Consider the following 20,999-nt stretch of genomic DNA (forward strand, 5'->3'; position numbering starts at 1 on the left):
ATGAGTTTGACTGTCCATCCTGTATCTTTCACCCCTCTTCTTCTTGTTAATTTCATTTAATATTGTTTAATAAGGTAGCAATAGTTACCTCCATGTCACAACAAAGATTCACATTCAGTACATCATTTAATCCAAAAATTTGTTTTGAAACAATATATTGTAGATTTTATTTAAAATATAAAACATGTTTTTTTTATACTGAACACAATATTAAAATGTCATGATATATAGTTTATTTAACATTAAACATCATCTTCATCAGATACATTAAAGACATGTTGCATTTGCACCAGTTGTGTTGAATATGCTTGGTAAAACATCCAATCCAAATATTGGAATTGCCCATGTATTTATGGCTAGGGTCAATCCCAAGATAGCAATGACGTTCATCGCTATACCTGCAGAAGCCTACAAAAGAGTTTTATTATGAAAATATAAGCAACAACAAATGGACGTTTTTAACGACCTTCACTGGCTATACAGCCCTTGCACGGACGGTAAATATAAGCAATGAATAAACATACTAGAGACTACACGAGATGATATACAAAAAGAAAAAAAGCTTGTGAAAAATCTGAAGTTGCAGATGATCATCTTAAAGTTACATCAAAGTAAAAAATGCTTCCCTGGAGTACATCACAAAAGAATACACAATTTCAATCGATAACTGCTACCAAAGGTTCTCTTACAACTAATAAACAGAAGTTAGAGTTAGACATAATATTCAATAAACATGTTTTTTTTTACATTTTGTTCACTTGAAAATGGATATCAGATTTGAATCAGATAAAATGGTAAATTGTTTGTTTTTTTATTTGTATTCAGCATTTTAAATTCGATATGGTTATTTATATAGTTGACACCATTTCCTAAATAAAACTTGATGAAAATAAATAATACATCTTCATTGTTGTACTATTATGATTGGTTTCGTTTTACAATTTCACAGTAGTTAACTATTTTCTTTGGAATTTTTTTTACCAAGCCAGGAATACGGCAGTTGTTTTCACTTGTTCTGTTCTTTCAAAACATTTGATGTTGTAGGATTTTATAAACGTCCCCTTATTAAATTTGCCCTTAGGGTTAATTACTTTTCTTATACGTTTTAACTAACCATATCTGGAATTCTGATAAATCCAGTGGAAAAGACAATGGCGTTTGGTGGTGTTGCCACAGGTAACATAAAGGCAAAGGAACAGGCAACAGCTGTTGATATCATCAGGTAGAGAGGGTGTTGTCCGAGGGAGATTGCCTGAAAACAGAAATGCAAACTAAAATGTCTCGGCATCATATATACAAATGTTATTCAACTTGACGGAAACATAAACCAAGTGTGTACATTTTTGTCCCTTGTGCATGATTGTATCATTATGTAGTAAATGACCTGATCTTATTTTTAGATTAAAAAAATGATAAGTAAGTAAACTAATCATAGATTCAGGATTGCAATAAAAGTGTGAACTTCAAATAACGGACAGAGCAAGCTAAGCTCGGTGAGATTAGACTGGAACTGTTATTTACCTCTGATTAAGACCAGCCATGAAATTGTAATGGTTTTATTCAGTCTAATTACGGTGAACGTTTTCTTGGCTTCTATGCAAGGAATTATTTCATTTTCGGTCCTAATCTTCAATATCTCTTACCAGTTCTGCCATGATTGGCATAAGTAGTGTAGCTGTTGCACTGTTACTAGTTATTTCTGTTGCTGCTGCTACAATCAAACAAATAACGAGATTCATCACCCATAGATCCATGTTACTGAATACTGTTAACCGACATCCAACTAATTTGGAAAGTCCTGATATCTAAAACGAAAAATATTGTATGCAAAAAGGCGAAAAAGGAAGTTGAAAAACTTTTACCCCTCCTTTTCCACGTTTTTACCAACAATTAGAGAGAAATCTATGATAGTTTTGATAAGCTTTTGGACTCCCACATGTTTGGTTATTTATTTTACGCATTGGACTTCATGTTAACCTAATACATGTTATAACGTATGTAAATGCTAAGAGAAACGCAACAAAAGAGTTGTTTACTAGCGACGTTTTCTTCACAGCTTTAATATTTTAATCCATCAGTTTCTACTTAAAAAAATGCCTGTACCAAGTCAAGAATATGACAGCCATTCGTTTGATGTGTTTGAGCTTTTGATTTTGCCATTTGATTAGAGACTTTCCGTTTTGAATTTTCTTTGGAGTACAGTATTTTTTAATATTTTTTTCTACTAAATAAATCAAAAAGCTTTCTAAGCAGTTACAAACTAATAACACATGGTGACAATTTTGTAGTTGTAATTAGTTCCTGAAAAGAAATTGATGACTTTACCAGTGCTATTTGAACTAGAACAGTAGTTATTGTTTTGAATTCTGTGTCATAACAAAAGATCTACAAACTTATCCTTTGACAGAGCTTTACATATTTTAAGTTCACTACTCTCATTTTTGGTCTCTTGTACTGTCATGTAAAAATGAAGGATAATTTCCGTTTACAATCTACAAATATTTATCTTGTTGAAGCATACTACTATATATTAATTTAAAAAAAGTGTATTGTGGCACTTAAAATCGACACCGATTAATTCAAACATAACAAAGGATAAATTCTGCAATCTAACAAGACTTGAGCATATATCGTTTGGACAAATTGAACTTGCAGAACCGATAACAATTCTAACAGGTGGTCTTTATTGGTTAAATTAGTCTATGACAAATCTAGTCAATTAATAGAAAGAAACATTTTCCTTGTGCAGCGAATGTATGTCCTTATGGGTTATATTAAAAGACTTACTTTACTGGCCTCTGCAAGTGCGAAACCACCTCCAAGAAGTATAATTATACCCCAGGGCACTTTATGTACAGCTGTCTCCCAAGTTAGTATTGGTGTGTAATATGGTTTCTTGTCTGAAAAGAGCTACATATGTCACAAGATGTTCTAAACATACTTTCAATGTCGCATATACCAGTATTTGATTTTGGAACGACCGTTGAGATTTATCGACTTTCTAAGGGACAGATAAACATACATGTTTTAAAATGTTTTTAATATAAAACAGGTGTAACTTTTTACATGCATGCATGTGTTAATCATGCAGTTATTATGATCATGTTTTTTTAAGAGTCTCATTGTCCAATACACTATATGTATAATTATTTATATTTTTACATGTGCACACCGTTCCTATTTGTTGCACTCGATGATTGGAAAATCACAATGCTAGTTTAAGTTGAATAATAATGTGTTTTTTTCTTCATTTTGGCATGTTATGAAATTCACTCTCCTTCACCTTAAGTCCTATTAATAGAGGTGATTGGTGAACCAATTACAATACTACTTTGTATTGTAATGACCTACACAACTAATAAGATAAACAGATAAACTAAGACGTATTGAATTCGTATTTGTTTTACAGGAAAATCTGATAAGGTATATTTTGTTTTATGTACTCCCACTTCATTTGGTATATAGTTGTCTCATTGGCAATCATACCAGATCTCCATAATTTTATATCTATAACGAAAATAATGATTTACCATCCTCCTTATTCCAACAGAATATATTTGGGAGTTTCCTTGGCAGAACAAACAATGCAATAGCTATCAACATAGCAGCAGTAGAATCTCTGGCATATGGACCTCCCCTTAAAAGAAGTGTTTTTATATTAAAATATACATATCTTTGTCTAATTCTAATTTAAAATCCGAATTATTAAATGTCACGATAAATCCATTGCTAGAGATCGATGGTTTGATTGGTGTTTAAAGCCACCCAAACTTAGCCATAAAACCAGGTTCAATCCACCATTCTTTCCTGAAAATGTCCTGTACCAAGAATATGTTATCTACATTCCGTTTCTGTTGATGTTAGGGTGTGCTTTTCTTTTGTATTTTTCCGTTGTTTTCCTTAAACAGTTGATGTGTTTCCCTCGGTTTTAGTTTGTTACCTGGATTTGTTATGCTTAATCGAACTATGTCTATTAAACAGCGGTATACTACTGTTGCCTTTATTCAATAATTTTATAATATTTTCTGGCAGTAATTTTTTATTTGTGGAGGAAGCCAGAGTACACGGATAGAACCACTGACCTTCTGTAGGGAAACTGACAATTCAATTAAGATTAGAGTCGAATGCACCTTACCCGTTCGGGATTCGAATTCAAAGCCTCAGTGTCGACTGACTAGTGATATAGTAGCTCAATCTTCTTAGACCACTCGACCACCGTTGCTCCCCTAAGGCCCGTGTTTAAGAATAGCTAGATTACCTTTACAAAAACATCAATGTTATTTTCGACGAAAATAATACAAAAAACTTCAGTTGAAGTAGCATTTTTTTTTAATTTTTTGTATAATACCTACCCTTAGCATTATAAATACTCACTTTACATCAACTTGAAATAGGTTTGCCCATCCTCCAAATCCAGGTATCCATCTAAATATCCATAATAACGCCAAACTTATAAAACATATAAGTACTATAATTTCTCCAAATCTGAAAAATAATTCGATACAGTCAAATTTGATAGGTTCGTCCGTTCCATGTTGAGCAGGATAGTTTTAAGCTCAAAGAACACATGAAATCAACGCCATCTACATCAAGTCTATATCCAGGAATTCAGGTCAAAGGGGTGCGACTATAACTCTGTTGTTTCTTAACATTTTTATCTCGGATAGAAGATTTTCATTGGTGGCGGATGGCTCTTAAATTTATTTATTTTTATGATTGAGCTGCTGAAACACCGCATCATGTTCATATATTTTGTAAAATAAAAATATACATCCGTATCGTTTATTATTTTATCATGATTCATTATTTCATAGACGGATACTAAGAGAATTAAAAATATCTGAATGCAGTTACGACTCAGATTCTACTCGCATCTGTGAGATAACAAATCAAAATCTGATAAGTTTCAGAGACTTTTGATCCAATCAGTAATCCTTTCATAAGTTTAACATAATTTGTCGAAGGGTGTGCGAGCCCCTGTTCCAATCGGCTGAATTTGTCCCTCACAAAACTTTCATAGCTGAGTTTTTTATATTCGGATTATATTGCAGTTCAACATGTTTTGTTCATGTCGGTGTTTTGTTGATTTTTGAGAAGCAAAGGAAGTGAATTGGAATCCAACTTGCTGTTATATACGATATAAAAACATATATAATAACGATGTTTCGTGTTTATGAATAATAATTACGTCCATCGCCCCAGCTTTTTTCTCTCTAATTGAATAGCTTTTTGGATTGCCTCTTTCCTTGTTTCATCTGATTTCTTACAGCATCTACAATGCAGGAAGAGGAGGTATTATAATCTATACAAGATATTCTATTTGATTTTTGATTTTTTAAGAAAGGAACATATACTTGGGTCATCGGATTTTTACCTCTTAAAAACATTGCATGTAAAGTTCAAAATTTGATTATATGCCCTTAATAAAATTGAGAATAGAAATAGGGAATTTGTCAAAGAGACACCAACCCAACCAAATAGCAGAAAACTGCCGAAGACTTGTATTCATGCATCTAAATTGTGTCTGCAATAACCGTGCAGTTATGATTTTAAAATGGCATTTTAATTTTTATTTGAATTTATTCTATTATAAAGTTAATTTGACTGCACAAACTTTACTTTACATACGTACATGTTGTATGATTGTAAATATATGGTTTTGTAATAAGAATAACATTGATATTCTTGTTTAGTAATATAAACAGAATTTGATTTGTAAATGTGTTCTAGTATTTATCAATGGTTAAAAGTTACGGCAACACAATTTCTGTACAGGAAATGACTGACATGAATTAATTTATCAATGTAAAAAAATACGAAGGTAAAGAATAAGAAAATACTCACACCAAACACTAGAATTCTCTAATTTATACCTCGATGTACAATATAATATACTTACAGAGATCTTAGAAAGAATATCTGTAACCACAACCAACACAAAATCAATATTAAGACTGACAAAGGGAAAGCAAAAGCCATCCAATTAGCAAACGTTATTCCACTATCAGAACCTTTCTCATATTTCTCATATATTCTGTAAATATAAAATAAAGCTCTAATGCATTGGTCAAATTCAAACAAAAGGTATTATATTGTATATATTTAATACATCTAAGTATCAAAGTATAAATTATTAAAAAAAATGAGAAAAAAGAGACTATTCTTAAATATATCCTGAATGAATAGTTCATGGATGTCGCTAGTAAGTATGATAGTTTAAGCTTACTCTGCAGAGCACATGTGATTATTTTGAGTCACAATGAGTTCGTTTTTCTCAGTCTATTTTTTTTCTTTTCCTCGTTTGTATTTTAGACTTTTTTAGAATAAGTTGTTCTTCAATACTTTGAGATGTGAGTGTCAAAATGTATTTTTTGTTACTTTTTCAGATGATCGAATTCAATGTATTGCACATGTAGATAAATGAATGTCATTGAATGAACAGTAAAGCTATAATGATTTTAATCAATATGCTCTGTTCTCACACTTTTACAGACCATTTACTATTTCATGTTTTTCCAAGGTTGATTTTTATCTATTTGATATTTGAATTTTGATTCTTCCATTGATTTTTTTAATTCTGTTTTTTTCCGTCAATGCTTAGAAACACATTACAAAATCAATTTGTCACCAATTTGTCACTTTGTTATTACAAAATACATAAGACTGCTAGATTTAAATGAAAATGATATTGCATTGAACATTATTTTAACGACGAAGAAAGGAAAAATGGCAGAATTTCGATGAGTGATATTGATAAAAAAGCAAACGACATTAACATACAGTGTTCACCAGCAAATATCATTTTAATTTAGGTAATTCATTTAGAGTATTGTTGAAGTAACTCGTTTTTTGTCCATATAGAAGGAAAAGAGATCTATATTGGGTATACTACAAGCGAAACATAAAGTTAAAACCAAAATCATAACGACATCCCTAAAACTGTTGCAGTACTGCTTTTAACCTAGCTAATAATATTTCTTGGTTCAATAACTTCAATGTAATCAAGACGCAACACTTTATGAAGGAAATTGCGATAGAAAACGCAACCAAACATATCTTTCAAAGTAAATAAAGGCAACAGTAGTATACCGCTGTCCGAATGTTCAATGTAAAATTGAAGCCAAAATACATTTTGATCAATTGCATTTAATCTAGCATATTATTGAATGACGTTTTTTGATACATGTGTCAGTTAACATTGTAATGTTGTACGATAATTACAATTCCTGAAAATTAACTGCAGATTACATTGAGTAGACAACTTAAAATAATCTATTAAGTGGGAAACAAAATAATCCCAACTTCTCTGAAGTATATCTTTTAACTATACCGATTTAGGAGACTCGATACAGTAGCAGTTTCATTGCACTATACGTGATTACTACAATTGTAGAGAACAATGTGGTAGACACACACCAGAAAGGGGACTTTTAAAAGCCTCTAACTTGTGATTCCTTACGTAAAATATTCCGTAAGCCCGCGAAACGGCTAATATCAGTCTACTTACTTGTCTGCCTGACCCTGCAAAATGAGATTTGGCGGTGTTCCTGTCAACGTCGCAATACCACCAGCATTCGCTCCATAGGCAACACTTAACGCCAGACCTTTGCCAAATCTTTTCAACTCCTCTGCCCTTTCACGGTTAAGTTCTCCTTCATTAATCTGTATTTCATCAACAGACACTGGAACATCATTAGCGCCTGAATGTGTTCCGTTTTTCTTCTGTAATTCATATTGGTCTGTTGTATATGCTTGATTATCTTTGCCTGAAACGATTGAAACAATTTTTGTCTATCGCCTATAATTTTATACAAATGATTGTAGCATCACACGTTACTTTGTTTAGTTAATCGAATACCCAATATCATTACAAATACTAGGACACATAAACTATGTTGAACTTTATATTCCTATAAAATTATGCTTTTTTCTAACATTTGACATTTTATGGCGGAAAAAAACATCACAAGAAAGTGTTATACCAGTAGTTCATCAATACAAACTGATCACTAATGATAACTCAGAAGTCTCGTTCTATGATGAGTTTACAAAATAATTAATAATTAATTGCACAAACATTTGTTTGACTATTTTCCACTATATTTTCATACAATTGCATTTTTTTAATATTAAAATTTGGCAACTATGCTCGGATTCACGCCAACGTATGAAACGTGCACTTATGTTAAACTACAGGTTAAAACAGTCGAATACGCAGATGTTACAAAATTTTCCACTAAACATCGTTTAAAAAACAGAAAATATAAAAAAAAAATGATCATGAGATGTGACTTGATTTTTCTATCTCATTCCAAAAGGATGTTGATGTCAACAGGTTTTAACTTTACAATAGAAACTGGACGAGTCACTAGTGAAGAATGAACTGACAGTCCCTTTGGTATCTTTCGCCTTTCTCTTTTTATATTTCTGATAAACTGAGTTCAATTCCCGATCGAACATAGGACTCATATAGCTCAATCTGTAGAATTCTTTATTTGAACTTTATTTGTGTACCTCTTCTATCTGATGTGCATGTCACATTCAAAACATATACCAGGATTTAATAATGCCAACTAACCTATATCTTTGATAAATTGTATCTTATAACACATGTTACAGTTAAAACCTCCTAACTTTACCATTATGTTTTCTCTAACATTGAATGATTCATTTCTCATTGGTTTCATATGATACTGATTATAACTTACCATCAGTAGTATTTCCATGGAGTTTTTCTGCTTCTCTAACCTGGTCCATAACAGCCACAATAATGGGAATCATCATAGATGTCGCTGCTGTGTTACTGATCCACATCGATAAAAACCACGTGGGTAACATCAGACCCAACATCAACCTGAAAAACAATCAGTAGTCTATTAATGTTTTATGGCTGTGCATGTATCGGTTCTGATGATCATTATTCTATAAAATGGGCTATGTAAGAATATAAAGTATAATACATGTATATAAAGTTATATAATAATGAGTAAATTTATTACCTATTACCGCTACAAGTAGTACAACTTGATATAAGATAGACAATTAAAAGACAAATACCGATAATAGCAATGGAATAATGTATGCAGTTGTTACAAGAAAATTTTTAATCGCCATATTTCAATTCAATTTGAGTCATTGAAGTACTAGTTTTAGTATTCTTAATTTATAATAGAAATTAGAATGATATTTTTTAATTAATGTATCCGCCAATATACATTAAATGAGCACCACAGTATAATCAGTGAAATAGGAATCCAAAGACTCATGAACTAAAAACTTAGATGGATATATACAGTACTGACCACCAAGATTATTTTTATTCAATCTGCCATCAACATTATATTTCCTTGGGGTTTAAAATGTTGAGTACAGTTGACAATTTAGAAACGCGCGTCTGGCGTATTACATTATAAGCCTGGTACCTTTCATATATATAACTTTTAGCACATATCAAATACTTGATGGAAGTAACAAAAAGTTAATAAGGGAACACTAGATTTAAATATATTGAGTTGCCTAAAGTACTACCATACGGGAAAAAGTCTGGCAGTTGCAAAATATCAATAACTTCTTACTCGAATTTAAGCATCACTACTAGGGAAAACGTAGTACGCTGACATAACATATATTTACATATTAGGATTAGATCCCAAGATAGAAACAATTCCCATGGCTATTCTGTTGTGTAATCCAACTTCTTCAACGGCTACAGCAACTATAAGTCCTCCAATAAATAGCATACTTGTGTCCTACAGGAATAAAATACAGTCAATGTTCTGTAGATTGCAGGTTCGTGTAAAATAAAAACAAAATATCTACTGAAAAATGTTCAAATACAATCTTTACAACTATGCAGCTACACACGCTTTACACAACCATTCCCAATGTTCAATTGAAAAGTCGACTTCCCTTTTCTCAGCAAAAGCATACTCCTTCCTTTATGCTATCGTATTGTCTTTGCATATCTCAATTAATCCGATATACATTCGTACATATTCATACTAATAGTATGCAGAATTCATTAACGTCGGTGTGCTCCTTAAACTAAACTGTTCAAAAATCAAAAGGATGAACGACTTTAAATCAACACTAGACATGTTTTCCACATAAAATAACCAATAAGATGACCAATAAAATGTCCTTGTCAACTCGTAAGGGACATGCGTTAGAAGTCTCATTTCACTAGATACCCGAGTAATCGTTTGACCTAAATCCATAGTGTCGTATTCCCTTTTGTGACATTTTGTATATGTGGAATTTCAAGGAGGGCAAGTCATGCATAGCAGAAGAGGCATCCCATCTCCCCCTTCTGAAAAGCATTTGGTTATTAAGGTTTTTTTGGGGGGTCTTGGTATCATTCTTCATTTGATTAATATATAGATTCTGGTTTAATGTGAGGTTTGTGTGGCTCAATATCTCATTATTTTATGTTTTGAGTACTTGTTGGCCTTTGTCTTTTTTCATCATTGCAATATCAGTTTATTTACAATTTCTGAGTTTGAATTTCCCTTTGGTATCTTTCGCCTCTCTTGAATAAGATCTAAACATACAAGCGGAACTGCAGTCATCAGGCAGTCATTTCGTTGTAACCCGATATTCCTTTATATTTTATTGTTGCGAAAAGGTAACTTTTGAAAAACAAATAAGTTTAAAAACGATTGACACTGAAAGTGCAACAAATTTCACTTACGTTGAGGAAAAACGTACATATGGTCTTTCCTGGAACTACACCTAACAATGGAAACAATATTACAGGCATGAGAGCTGTAACTGGTATAGGAAGGGCTTCTGTTAACCAGAGTACAGCCATTACAATCAGTCCGTAGGCACATTTTGATTCCTACAATTATAAAAGAATAACTATATATTTCATGTCACGCGTGAAAAGGGTGAAAAATGATGTGCTGATTCTTTCAGAGTACCTAAGATCATCTCCGGATTTTGGTGGGGTTCATGTTGATCAGTCTCTTACTTTGTAAACCCGTTTGTCGTTTTCCCCCCTTTTTATGTATTTCCAAAGTGTTGCCTGTTTTACATATGTTGATCCAGATCTTAAAATATATTTTATTACCAAGCGATACAATTACATCAACACTGCAAATTAGCCAATAAATTGAGAATTCATGTCAGTATGTTTCCACTTTTTTTTTTATCTACGTCATGCTGCACTATACATGTTTATCTATGCATAGGTATTACAAATACGCACATTATTGTACCTGTAAATTCTTAAATACATGTATATAACTAATAAATACCACATAGCACTATGTGAGCAGGATCTATTTTTCCCAAAAGACGAAAATGTGGTATATTGACGACTTACAACGTAATAAAAAAAAACATAATGAATGAGACTTATTTTAAGTGCAACAGTACGTTCTTTTTTTCTTTTGACTCAAATAATAGGTTAAAGGAATGATGGACAGTTAACAATAGATATAAGAAGATATGATGTGTGGCAATAAAACTCTCCAACGAAGTCACAATTTGTAAAAGTAAATTATACACGTAGGTCAAAGTACGGCCTTCAACAAGGAGCCTTAGGACAAATCGAACAGCAACCTCCCAAGGGCCCAAAAAAAGACTGGAGTAAAACCGTTGTAACAGAAAACCCAATTGTCTTATCTATATCAAAAACAAGAAACGAGAAACACTTATGAAAAACAAACACAAACGACAACCACTGAACAACAGGTTCCTGTCTTTGAACAAATGCAAACAATACAGCGATTTTAAAAGTTTAAACAGGTGTCAACCTTCGCTCTTTTCTAAATGTAGCATCCCACCAAAGAAATACAAACTATACAATATCTATTGAAATGTTTTACCCCAATCAAAAGATATATGATCAAGAACAAGTAAACATTCACTGACCGAATAAATGCCCTCTTTGATAATACAATAATGCCAATATAAGTGTACTTTAAAAACAAATATATTTCATCTCAACACAAAAATTCTAACTACTAATTATGTGTTACTCGAAGTCCTCACCATCAGTGGAATAATCTCTGGCTTATAATTTGGTACGAATGACGCGCATTTCGTCCATATGATACACTCGAATTAAAACCTTTTAAAATCCTCATCAAATACGAAATCGAAATCTGAAAATTCCGAAAACATTGTGCTATTGGAATAAATGTACCATTACGAATATCTTTTCTTGGGGGTCGAAACCTTAGTATTAATTCAAAAATAATTTCAGCAACAAATTAACAGATAATGAACGTATCATACTCTCGTACCATCGAATGATGTTTATACATATTGCAATTAACATATAAGTTAATACTGCATAATTGAAGCGTGCTCATGGGGCAATAAACTTCAACAGATCGGCTATGAGGTAGAACGATTGACATTGACTCTTTACAATTTTTCACGGTCACTATCTTGAAGTGGTTGAACGATACAATTTGTAGGTGTCTCCACTACCGAGAAGTCTCAAATCTAACTTTACTAGAATAGTCAGATGATCTGTAATTTGAACGATCAGATTGTTGTCTTTTACATAAATTAAGTATAAATTAACATGACAATCGGTAAAACAAGAATTGCAATATACGCTTACAAGTGAGATGTTTAGCTAGATGTTAAAACAAGTTTAATTCACTATTTTCCACACAAAAAAAGGCCTGTTCCAAGTCAGAAATATGACAGTTATTTTCCATTTGTTTAATGGTTTAACTTTGAGCATTGTTTTTCTACTGTTTACCCAGTCGACGCATACCAAGTTTCACTTAATATGAGATTCATGCAATTTACTCCGTATTTTTACACTAGACTTGTATAATTATAATTTAATTTCGAGATTTGAACATTGTTACACTATACTGTTGCCTCTGAATTACTATCAACCTTAATGAAAATAAGGCCTTCATTCTGCCTAAAACCAAGTGAAAAAAAAAAATGCATGTTCTTAAATTATCTTTAAATGACTGAGATAGATCGTTCTGAGAGAAGAATTATACTTTTAGATATAAGCAAAAAATCTTGACAGCAAATCATAGATAAATTAGTATTTATATCTTGTAAACTGATTTTCCTAGTGTTGTTTTTAGTATTTATTTTTCTTGCTTTATTTGTCTAATTTTAATTTCTAATGAAAACAAGAAAACATCTAATATTTATTCAGCAGTTTGCAATGTTCTTGAAATTTCATCGTTGTCTCAGATAAAAGACACTGTTTTTTGACAGATAGAAAACATCTAGACTGTATCAAATGACCCATACCTGAACCAATACAAATAATACCAAAATCAGTTAACGGTTAATAGTTCATGTATGTCTAATAGAAATGCAATGGCCTGAAGATCCTTTTAAGCTAAAAAGTATTTTATCAGTACTTATACATCTATGTATATTTAATTATAACTTAGATGTGTCAGATGTCTTTGTTTTGAACAAAGTAAGAGACTGTTTTGATGGGTCATACAAAATAAAAGTAAAAATACAAAAATACTGAACTCCGAGGAACATTCAAAACGGAAAGTCCCCAATCCAATGGCAAAATCAAATCACGTTTTTGGGAATTTTCTTAGTATAAAGTACATCAGAGTTAATTAACAGCATTTTTAGAGGTTTCGTTTGTATGAAAAGTGGTGCCAAAAGATACAAATAAACTGTTCAACGACCATATAAACCGTTATTGATGCTTTCATTGGTTTCTTTCCTATCACTTTGTATAATATTGATACTTTGAGCCAAGAGTCAATATACTTTCAAAGTATTGCAATATTTCGTGTATCATTTTTATTTTTAAATATCTTATGAGACTGATTTCAACAAACACTTACCAAACATTACTTTTTTTATCCAAAAAAATTAACAATATTTTCATTGATAAATTCAGATTTTCAACAGTGATTTTGATCGAATATCAATTTTGCTGAAAACCGAGAAGTAGTTATAAAAATGCACATGTCAATTTTTACTAAGGAAGTTGTTTACAAATACTCAAACAAACTTTAAGGAAAGTAATACGATGCTTTAATTCACAGAGCTTTAATGTTTTTTTTATCGATAAATACAAAACTGACTTGTACTGTATTTTTTTTAATTTTAATTTTTTAATTTTTTATTAAAACGTATATCAGATGCTATCATAACTATTTTTAAATGTATTAATTTAAATAGCTAAATGAAATCGATAGTGATTAGTTGTTAATTCAATGTGAAATGTATCTAACTATTTCATTCATTTATGTTTACTATTTACAATGTTAAAACATTCTTTAAAAAATTGAGAAACTCAGTTGTAAATCATAACTGTAGTGTTTCAATTACATATCAGCACATTTCAAGACACAAAAAAAACCCAATAAAAGCAAAACCTGTGTATTCATAAATCAAGATAGATGTACTTTAATTTTATTATGATATAATTCATTTTATACTGCAATTAGTTGTGTTTATTTCCTAAATATGGTAACAAAGCTATATTTTGTATAAAATCAATTTCATGATGGAACTCTTTCTCCAAAATCAGGGATCCATTAAGGGATGAAAATAATTTTGACATTTGGGTTACGATTTGAAAAGCTATCAATGTATTAATTTAAGTTGCAGTATAAAAAACAATATTAGATCAATGTCATAAAAATAGAACCTCGCCCTTCAACAGTTTCTCAGCTTCATACAAAAAAGTTTACATTTTCCTGACATTAACTTAACATCGTATATATATGTTTCCTTTATATCTACATATCTAAATTTCCATACTTTACAGATATAACGTTTATAAAAGGTACATCTACCGTTTATTCGAGAAATTTATACACCGACGCGATATCAAATGACGATTTATTAATGTCAAACATATGATCATATCAGTTTACCTTATTTCCTTTTTATAAACTTAAAAATGTTATCATTGTCAAAATTGGTGTCAACAGAATACTTGTTTTGTTTTGAAAGACATAATAGCTGTATTTGTTTATGAATATATGAACGGACGTATCAGCAGGAAGACTTTGTGTTGATACCAAAGAAATATTAAAATACTGGTTACAATTTTCATCCTATTGAGTTTTACAGTTTATCTCGGTTTAAGTTTGTTACCCGGATTTGATTTTGCTTACTCGAATAAATAAGTACACTACTTTTATCTTTATTAGGTTGTTGAAACCCTTAAAAGTCTGAATCAGCATTTTAACTATAGTCAGTCAAAACAAATAAAAAGAACACAGTTCAATTGTCCCCCTGTTGAACATATTGCATCTGTCCCAAGATAATAACTGTTTCTTTTTTTTCTTTTAAAAATATTTTATCAATTCCTAGCACTACAAACCAGTAAGTCTGAAATGGCCTATATGTATACTCGATTGTACTGATTTTTACTCGACCAGTCTGAATTGGTCGGACATTTACTTGATAATACTCGACTGTAGTCTGGACCATACTTAACAGTCTGAATTTGTACTTGACCAGTACTTATCCATTGTATACGAGTCTGAACCATACTCGACATAGTCTGAACCGTACTCGACCTAGACTAAACCGTACTTGACCTAGTCTTAAACAACCTAGACATATTCTTTGTATCTATCAACTGAATTTTATCAATTTAGGAAATATCTTTTATAAAAATGAAATTTGAACAACAACTTGAAATTAAAAATGTATTCAATATAGTATTGAAATTAAAATTTCACAATAATCAATCATAATAATACTTCAACACAATATCAATATACACTTACATAATAATATATATCAACTTTAAAATATAAATAAAACAATCTGATGAAATAATCTAATAAATGAATAGTGACAAATATTTTCAATATTATTCAAAATTTTATGAATATTTCAGAAGTTTTTTTTTATGGTAACTGAACTGTTTTCACCATTAACGTAAGCCTAATATAGATTTATGGTGTCAGTTGAGTTAAGTTTATAACGTAGTGAATGTTTTTTTTATTAATATATATATATAATAGTATACAAACCAACTTAATAAATTTAAAAAAAAATGAGACCTTAATTGTTTTGTTTTATTAAACCAAAAATATAATATAATCATGATAATAGAATTTCCATAGCAGTCCTTGATAACCTTTTAAAAAAAGTAAATGTGTTCCAAAGTAACAGTAAAAATTTATTTCAATTAATTTAAGTAATTTTTGTCAAATTAAAAACATGGCATACATAAAACACTATAATATGGTATAATTACCTCACTACATGTGTGTTTTTCAGGTAAAAAGAAACCCCTATATTCTTAACTTCGTGTATTACTTATCTAGTATACTCGAAAGGCCTTGTTATTTATTTAAGTTAAACAGGATGTTGCAATTTTGAATAAATGTTATTTAAGGTGTCTTATTTATGAGTTTGCCCCAAGCAGAGGTAATACTTTATATTTCACCACTAATGAGAAAAACAATTTTATTTATTTATTTAATTCTATCCCTTTTTGATATAAAATATATAACGTGACGGTACCCAAATTGCACCTATTTTGACAGTTTTTTCATCTACGTTTTTTTATGATGACGACAAAAATGTCCATTCTGTGTTTATTTTGTAGCCCTATCCTTCTTTATTATAAAGGTACACCAATTTGATTTTTATTCCATATGGTCTAAACTGACCTCCAAACCATCAATGATTCTGAAATTAGGAGTACCCAAATTGCTTCCATGCTTAAATTCACATAGTCAGAAGTCTAATAACAGAGCTTTTGTTTAATTTCTTTAAATATTTCGAACAATTGGATATTAGTCAATGCTTACTCTTCATTATTTTTTAAATGGATACTTGTAACATATTGTATTTGCTCATTTTAAAAAGATGACGTTTTGATGACGTCGCATGGCGACGTTTCAGTACATTTTGCTTTTTCAGTAAATACTTCATCTGTTGATAGATACTGTGAACGTTTTGTGCATATCTAAATAGTTTTACCTATGTTGAAAGATGTGCTTAGTATCAAATCATAAAAAAAACAAATTGTTTAGTCTCTAGAAAATCTTGAAAGATTTTCGCTGCTAGTTTTGCTAAATAGGTGCAATTTGGGTACTCGGTGCAATTTGGGTACCGTTACGTTATAATAAAATTTTTGTTTATCTTAAATATACTTAATTGGCACTCACACCACATCTTCCTATATCTATTTAGTAATAATAGATATATTTCTAATATGAGGTTAAACAATTTATAAATTTTGTTGGCTTTTGTTATACATGTCAGTTAAAAAGAAATGTATTTTAATAGTTAAAAAAGTAGAGGTGGTTTTTTGGTCTAGTATGGTTCAGACTGGTCGAGTATTGTTCAGACCTTTGGTTTAGTATGATTTAGACAGGAAAAATAGGTAGAGTATAGGTCGAGAATGGATTAAGACTGTTTCCGACTGGTCGAGTAATAGTTCAGACTATTTTCAACAGCAAAGATAAGGGCAGTCGAGCATGGTTCAGACTGCGGTCGAGTAATGTCAAGTAAAAGTCAGACCAATTCAGACTGGTCGAGTAAAAATCAGTACGGTCGAGTACAGATATAGGCCATTTCAGACTTTAATGGTTTGTAGTGTAGGAGAATAGAAGGCTCAAAAGCTCTTTGATAATGCAATTTCCATACAAAAATAATTCAAAGGGACATTATTGCTAAAACAAAATGTAAAAGGGCACTTTTTAAAAAACTTATCAGACACATGCTGATATGAATCTTTGGTATTAATTAAGTATATATATGACAAGAATCGTTCAGGAATAGATTACCTTAGCTGTATTTGGCTAAATTTTTAGGAATATTTGGTCCTCAGTGCTCTTCAACTTCGTACTTGTTGAATATTGTATTTCTTTACCTCCTTCTTCGTTTGATCATTCTGTTTCTATGTCCTGTCCAAAGATTCGGCGGGGAACACTATTTACCGATCGTCGTCTTACTTTTTGATTTTTTTGACGAATACAATTAAAATATTTTTAAACTATGTCTAACTTGTTTGTCAAGTATAGCACGTATAAACAATATGATGAAATAAAAAAAAGAAAACCAAGACAATAAAATTACCAACCGACTACCAATAAACAGAATGATAAAAAAAAGAAGTAGGTAAAGAAATTCCACATTAAACAAATATCAAACAAACATACATAAAGGTGAATATTGGTACCTATTAAAACGTTTAAACCCGCTGCATTTGTTTGCACCTAGCCCAAGTCAGTAAACTGATAATCAGAAGTTGTCGTTTGTTGATGTGGTTCGTAAGTGTTTTCATTTCTCATTTTTTATATAGATTAGACCGTTGTTTTTCCGTTTGAATGGTTTTACACTAGTTGTTTTCGATGCCCTTTATAGCTTGCTGTTCGGTGTGAGCCAAGACTCCGTATTGAAGACTTTACTTTGACCTATGATGGTTTACTTTTATAAATTGTGACTTGAACGAAGAACTGTCTCATTAGCACTCATACCACATCTTCTCAAATCTAAAACATACACCATAGAATAGACAGTTTCTGTTCTACTAGTGATACCCGTTCTGCTACTCTCTACAAACAAAAAAATCATATGGCCAGTGGGATACAGATATATGTCATGACAGAGATCGGAGGACTTGATAAAACAAATGTTCGTATACAAGAACTGACAAGAAAATCACATACATGATGTATATGAAAAGATGTTTGCAAATAAAAAAGATTTCCATTATTTGATTGAAAAGACAACGATTTTTGTTACCAACCTTATCATTGTATCAAATTGTGTTACCAGGAAATAACAAGAGGCTGTCACAACGACAGCAAACCGGATTTATTAACATTTATTTGTGTCCTGCCAATATCACAAGAACAATAACTGATGAACGGTGAAAGTGAAAATCGTCAATATCAAATTTGACCTCCATTTTGTCATCAGTATCAACATATTAAAATTTGAAAAGCTTAGGTTGAATGGTTCATGAGTTAATGCAACAACACGACTGGAAAAGCCATTTTTCACTCTTTCAAGACACATAACTCCTGAACGGTAAAAGTCAAAATCGTCATTATTGAACTTGACCTCCATTTTGTCATCAGTAACAACATATTAAAATTTGGGAAGCTTTGGTTGAACAGTTCATGCGTAAATGCACGGACACGACTGGAAATGCTATTTTTCAATCTTTCAAGAACCATAACTCCTGAACGGTAAAAGTCAAAATCGTCATTATTGAACTTGACCTTCATTTTGTTGTCTGTCACAACATATTAAAATTTGAAAAGCTTTGATTGAACGGTTTATGAGTAAATGCAAGGACAACATTTGGTTGCCGCCCACCCGACCGCCCGGCCGCCCGACCGCCGTACATCCCCAAATCGATAACCGACATTTTTGTCACAAAAATCCGGTTAAAAATGATTGTGTGTTAAATATGACATCTTATCGCATTATATTGTCTTTGTATATGCCTTACAAAACAAAGTTTTAAAACCGAAGTGACAGTTGCTTAGGGGTAAGAGGTATATGTATTCCAGCTTATAATTCGCTCTTTTGGGTTGCCAAATAACACTTGAAATTGATGTTATCCGGATTTGTTCGCTTAATAGATTTATGGTTATTGAACAGCGGTATACAACTGTTGTCATTACTTATCATATATTTAAATCGCATGCACATGCACTTGCAATTTTTTCTGATCTATAACAATAACAAATATCCCATAATAATAAAGTATATTCATCAATGTCGTACACTCGTTAAGCATGTTAAGTATTAATACATGTTACAAATTATAAATAAGACTTACCTTGGTGTCGTCACTGATAAGATTGATAGGGGCCAGAATAGCAATCAGTACGATAATGATGTTCCGTATGGCCCAAATATTTAAAAAGAACAGTTTCACTGCTTTTAAAGACATATTGATAACTTTAGCCGTAACATAGAATCATTCGAGTACATATGTCGTGTTTATGTAGTCAACTACTTTAAAATTTCTAATGTCAAAATGTAAATATATTTTCCTTTTACGGGACAGGTAAACTGATCTGATATGAACTGCATTAAAGGTGCGATCTGGGATAGATATTTATAAGTTAAAGTGTCTGTCTACTTCCAGGCACAAATACTTTAATATTATCATTAAAGTATTTGTCCTTGGATATTTTTGTGATAATACCAAGTTATTTTTTTCAAATAAATGAGTCGCATTAAAGGGTTATTCACCTCAACAAAACAATTAAAGGTGAATAAAAATAGGTTTTACTATGCAAAACATCCAAAATTAGAATTATGATCACTCAAAAATGTCTGTAAGCATTAAGTGTAATATATAAATATAAATTGTATAATAATGATTACAAATATTAATGAATTAGTAATATTATAATTATAATCGTAAAAAAGAAAAATTATTAATAATAATAATAATAATAATAATAATAATAATAATAATAATAATAATAATAATAATAATAATAATAATAATAATAATAATAATAATAATAATAATAATATATCACAGAGATATGTTAAAAGCATCAAAATCTAAATACCGAAAAGAGTACAGCAAAACAAGTCTGAGTTTTAATTCTATGTTATTTAAAAACTTCGTACTTTATATAGATTTTGTTTTACTTATTTTGATTCGAGCGTCACTGATGAGTCTTTAGTATTCTTCTAGGGTGTGTGCAATGTAGATAGATATCTTGCCAAGCGAAGTGTGGCGAGAAACATTTGTGGTAAAATGAGCGAGAAATTAAAGTTTCAATCTAAAACCACATAATTTAAATGACAATCTACATTAACCATAATTAACAAAAAAATCTATTAGTTTCTGTTCATTGACTACCTCTATATATTTTCCAGAAAACGGGACTGAACAAAAGTAGAATAGAAACAATTCTGAGTACACAAACTGATTCTCCATATAAAAAAATTAAACGAATTTTATGTCAATGGTTGCTGGGAAAACTGGTGCCAACTGATTCTCCATATGAAAAAAATAAACGAATTTTATGTCAATGGTTGCTGGGAAAACTGGTGCTACATTACTATAATTTAATCGAATATAT

General features: G+C 30.9%; 1 protein-coding gene across 1 annotated transcript; it reads right to left on the minus strand.

Moving 5' to 3' along the window:
- Positions 1–138: 138 nt before the first annotated feature.
- On the minus strand, positions 139–20,003 carry LOC139528449 (solute carrier family 13 member 2-like). Its single transcript, XM_071324427.1, has 13 exons — positions 19,733–20,003; positions 10,691–10,840; positions 9,634–9,749; positions 8,709–8,854; positions 7,508–7,766; positions 5,900–6,034; positions 5,189–5,272; positions 4,375–4,485; positions 3,531–3,637; positions 2,788–2,900; positions 1,644–1,805; positions 1,115–1,252; positions 139–408 (listed from the first exon to the last, which is right to left on the minus strand). The coding sequence occupies exons 1-13, from the start codon at positions 19,844–19,846 to the stop codon at positions 268–270; spliced, it is 1,776 nt and encodes a 591-aa protein (XP_071180528.1). The 5' UTR covers positions 19,847–20,003; the 3' UTR covers positions 139–267.
- Between the last annotated feature and the right edge of the window lie 996 nt (positions 20,004–20,999).

This window comes from Mytilus edulis, chromosome 6, assembly GCF_963676685.1.
Source record: "Mytilus edulis chromosome 6, xbMytEdul2.2, whole genome shotgun sequence".
NCBI classification, from domain to species: Eukaryota; Metazoa; Mollusca; class Bivalvia; order Mytilida; family Mytilidae; genus Mytilus; species Mytilus edulis.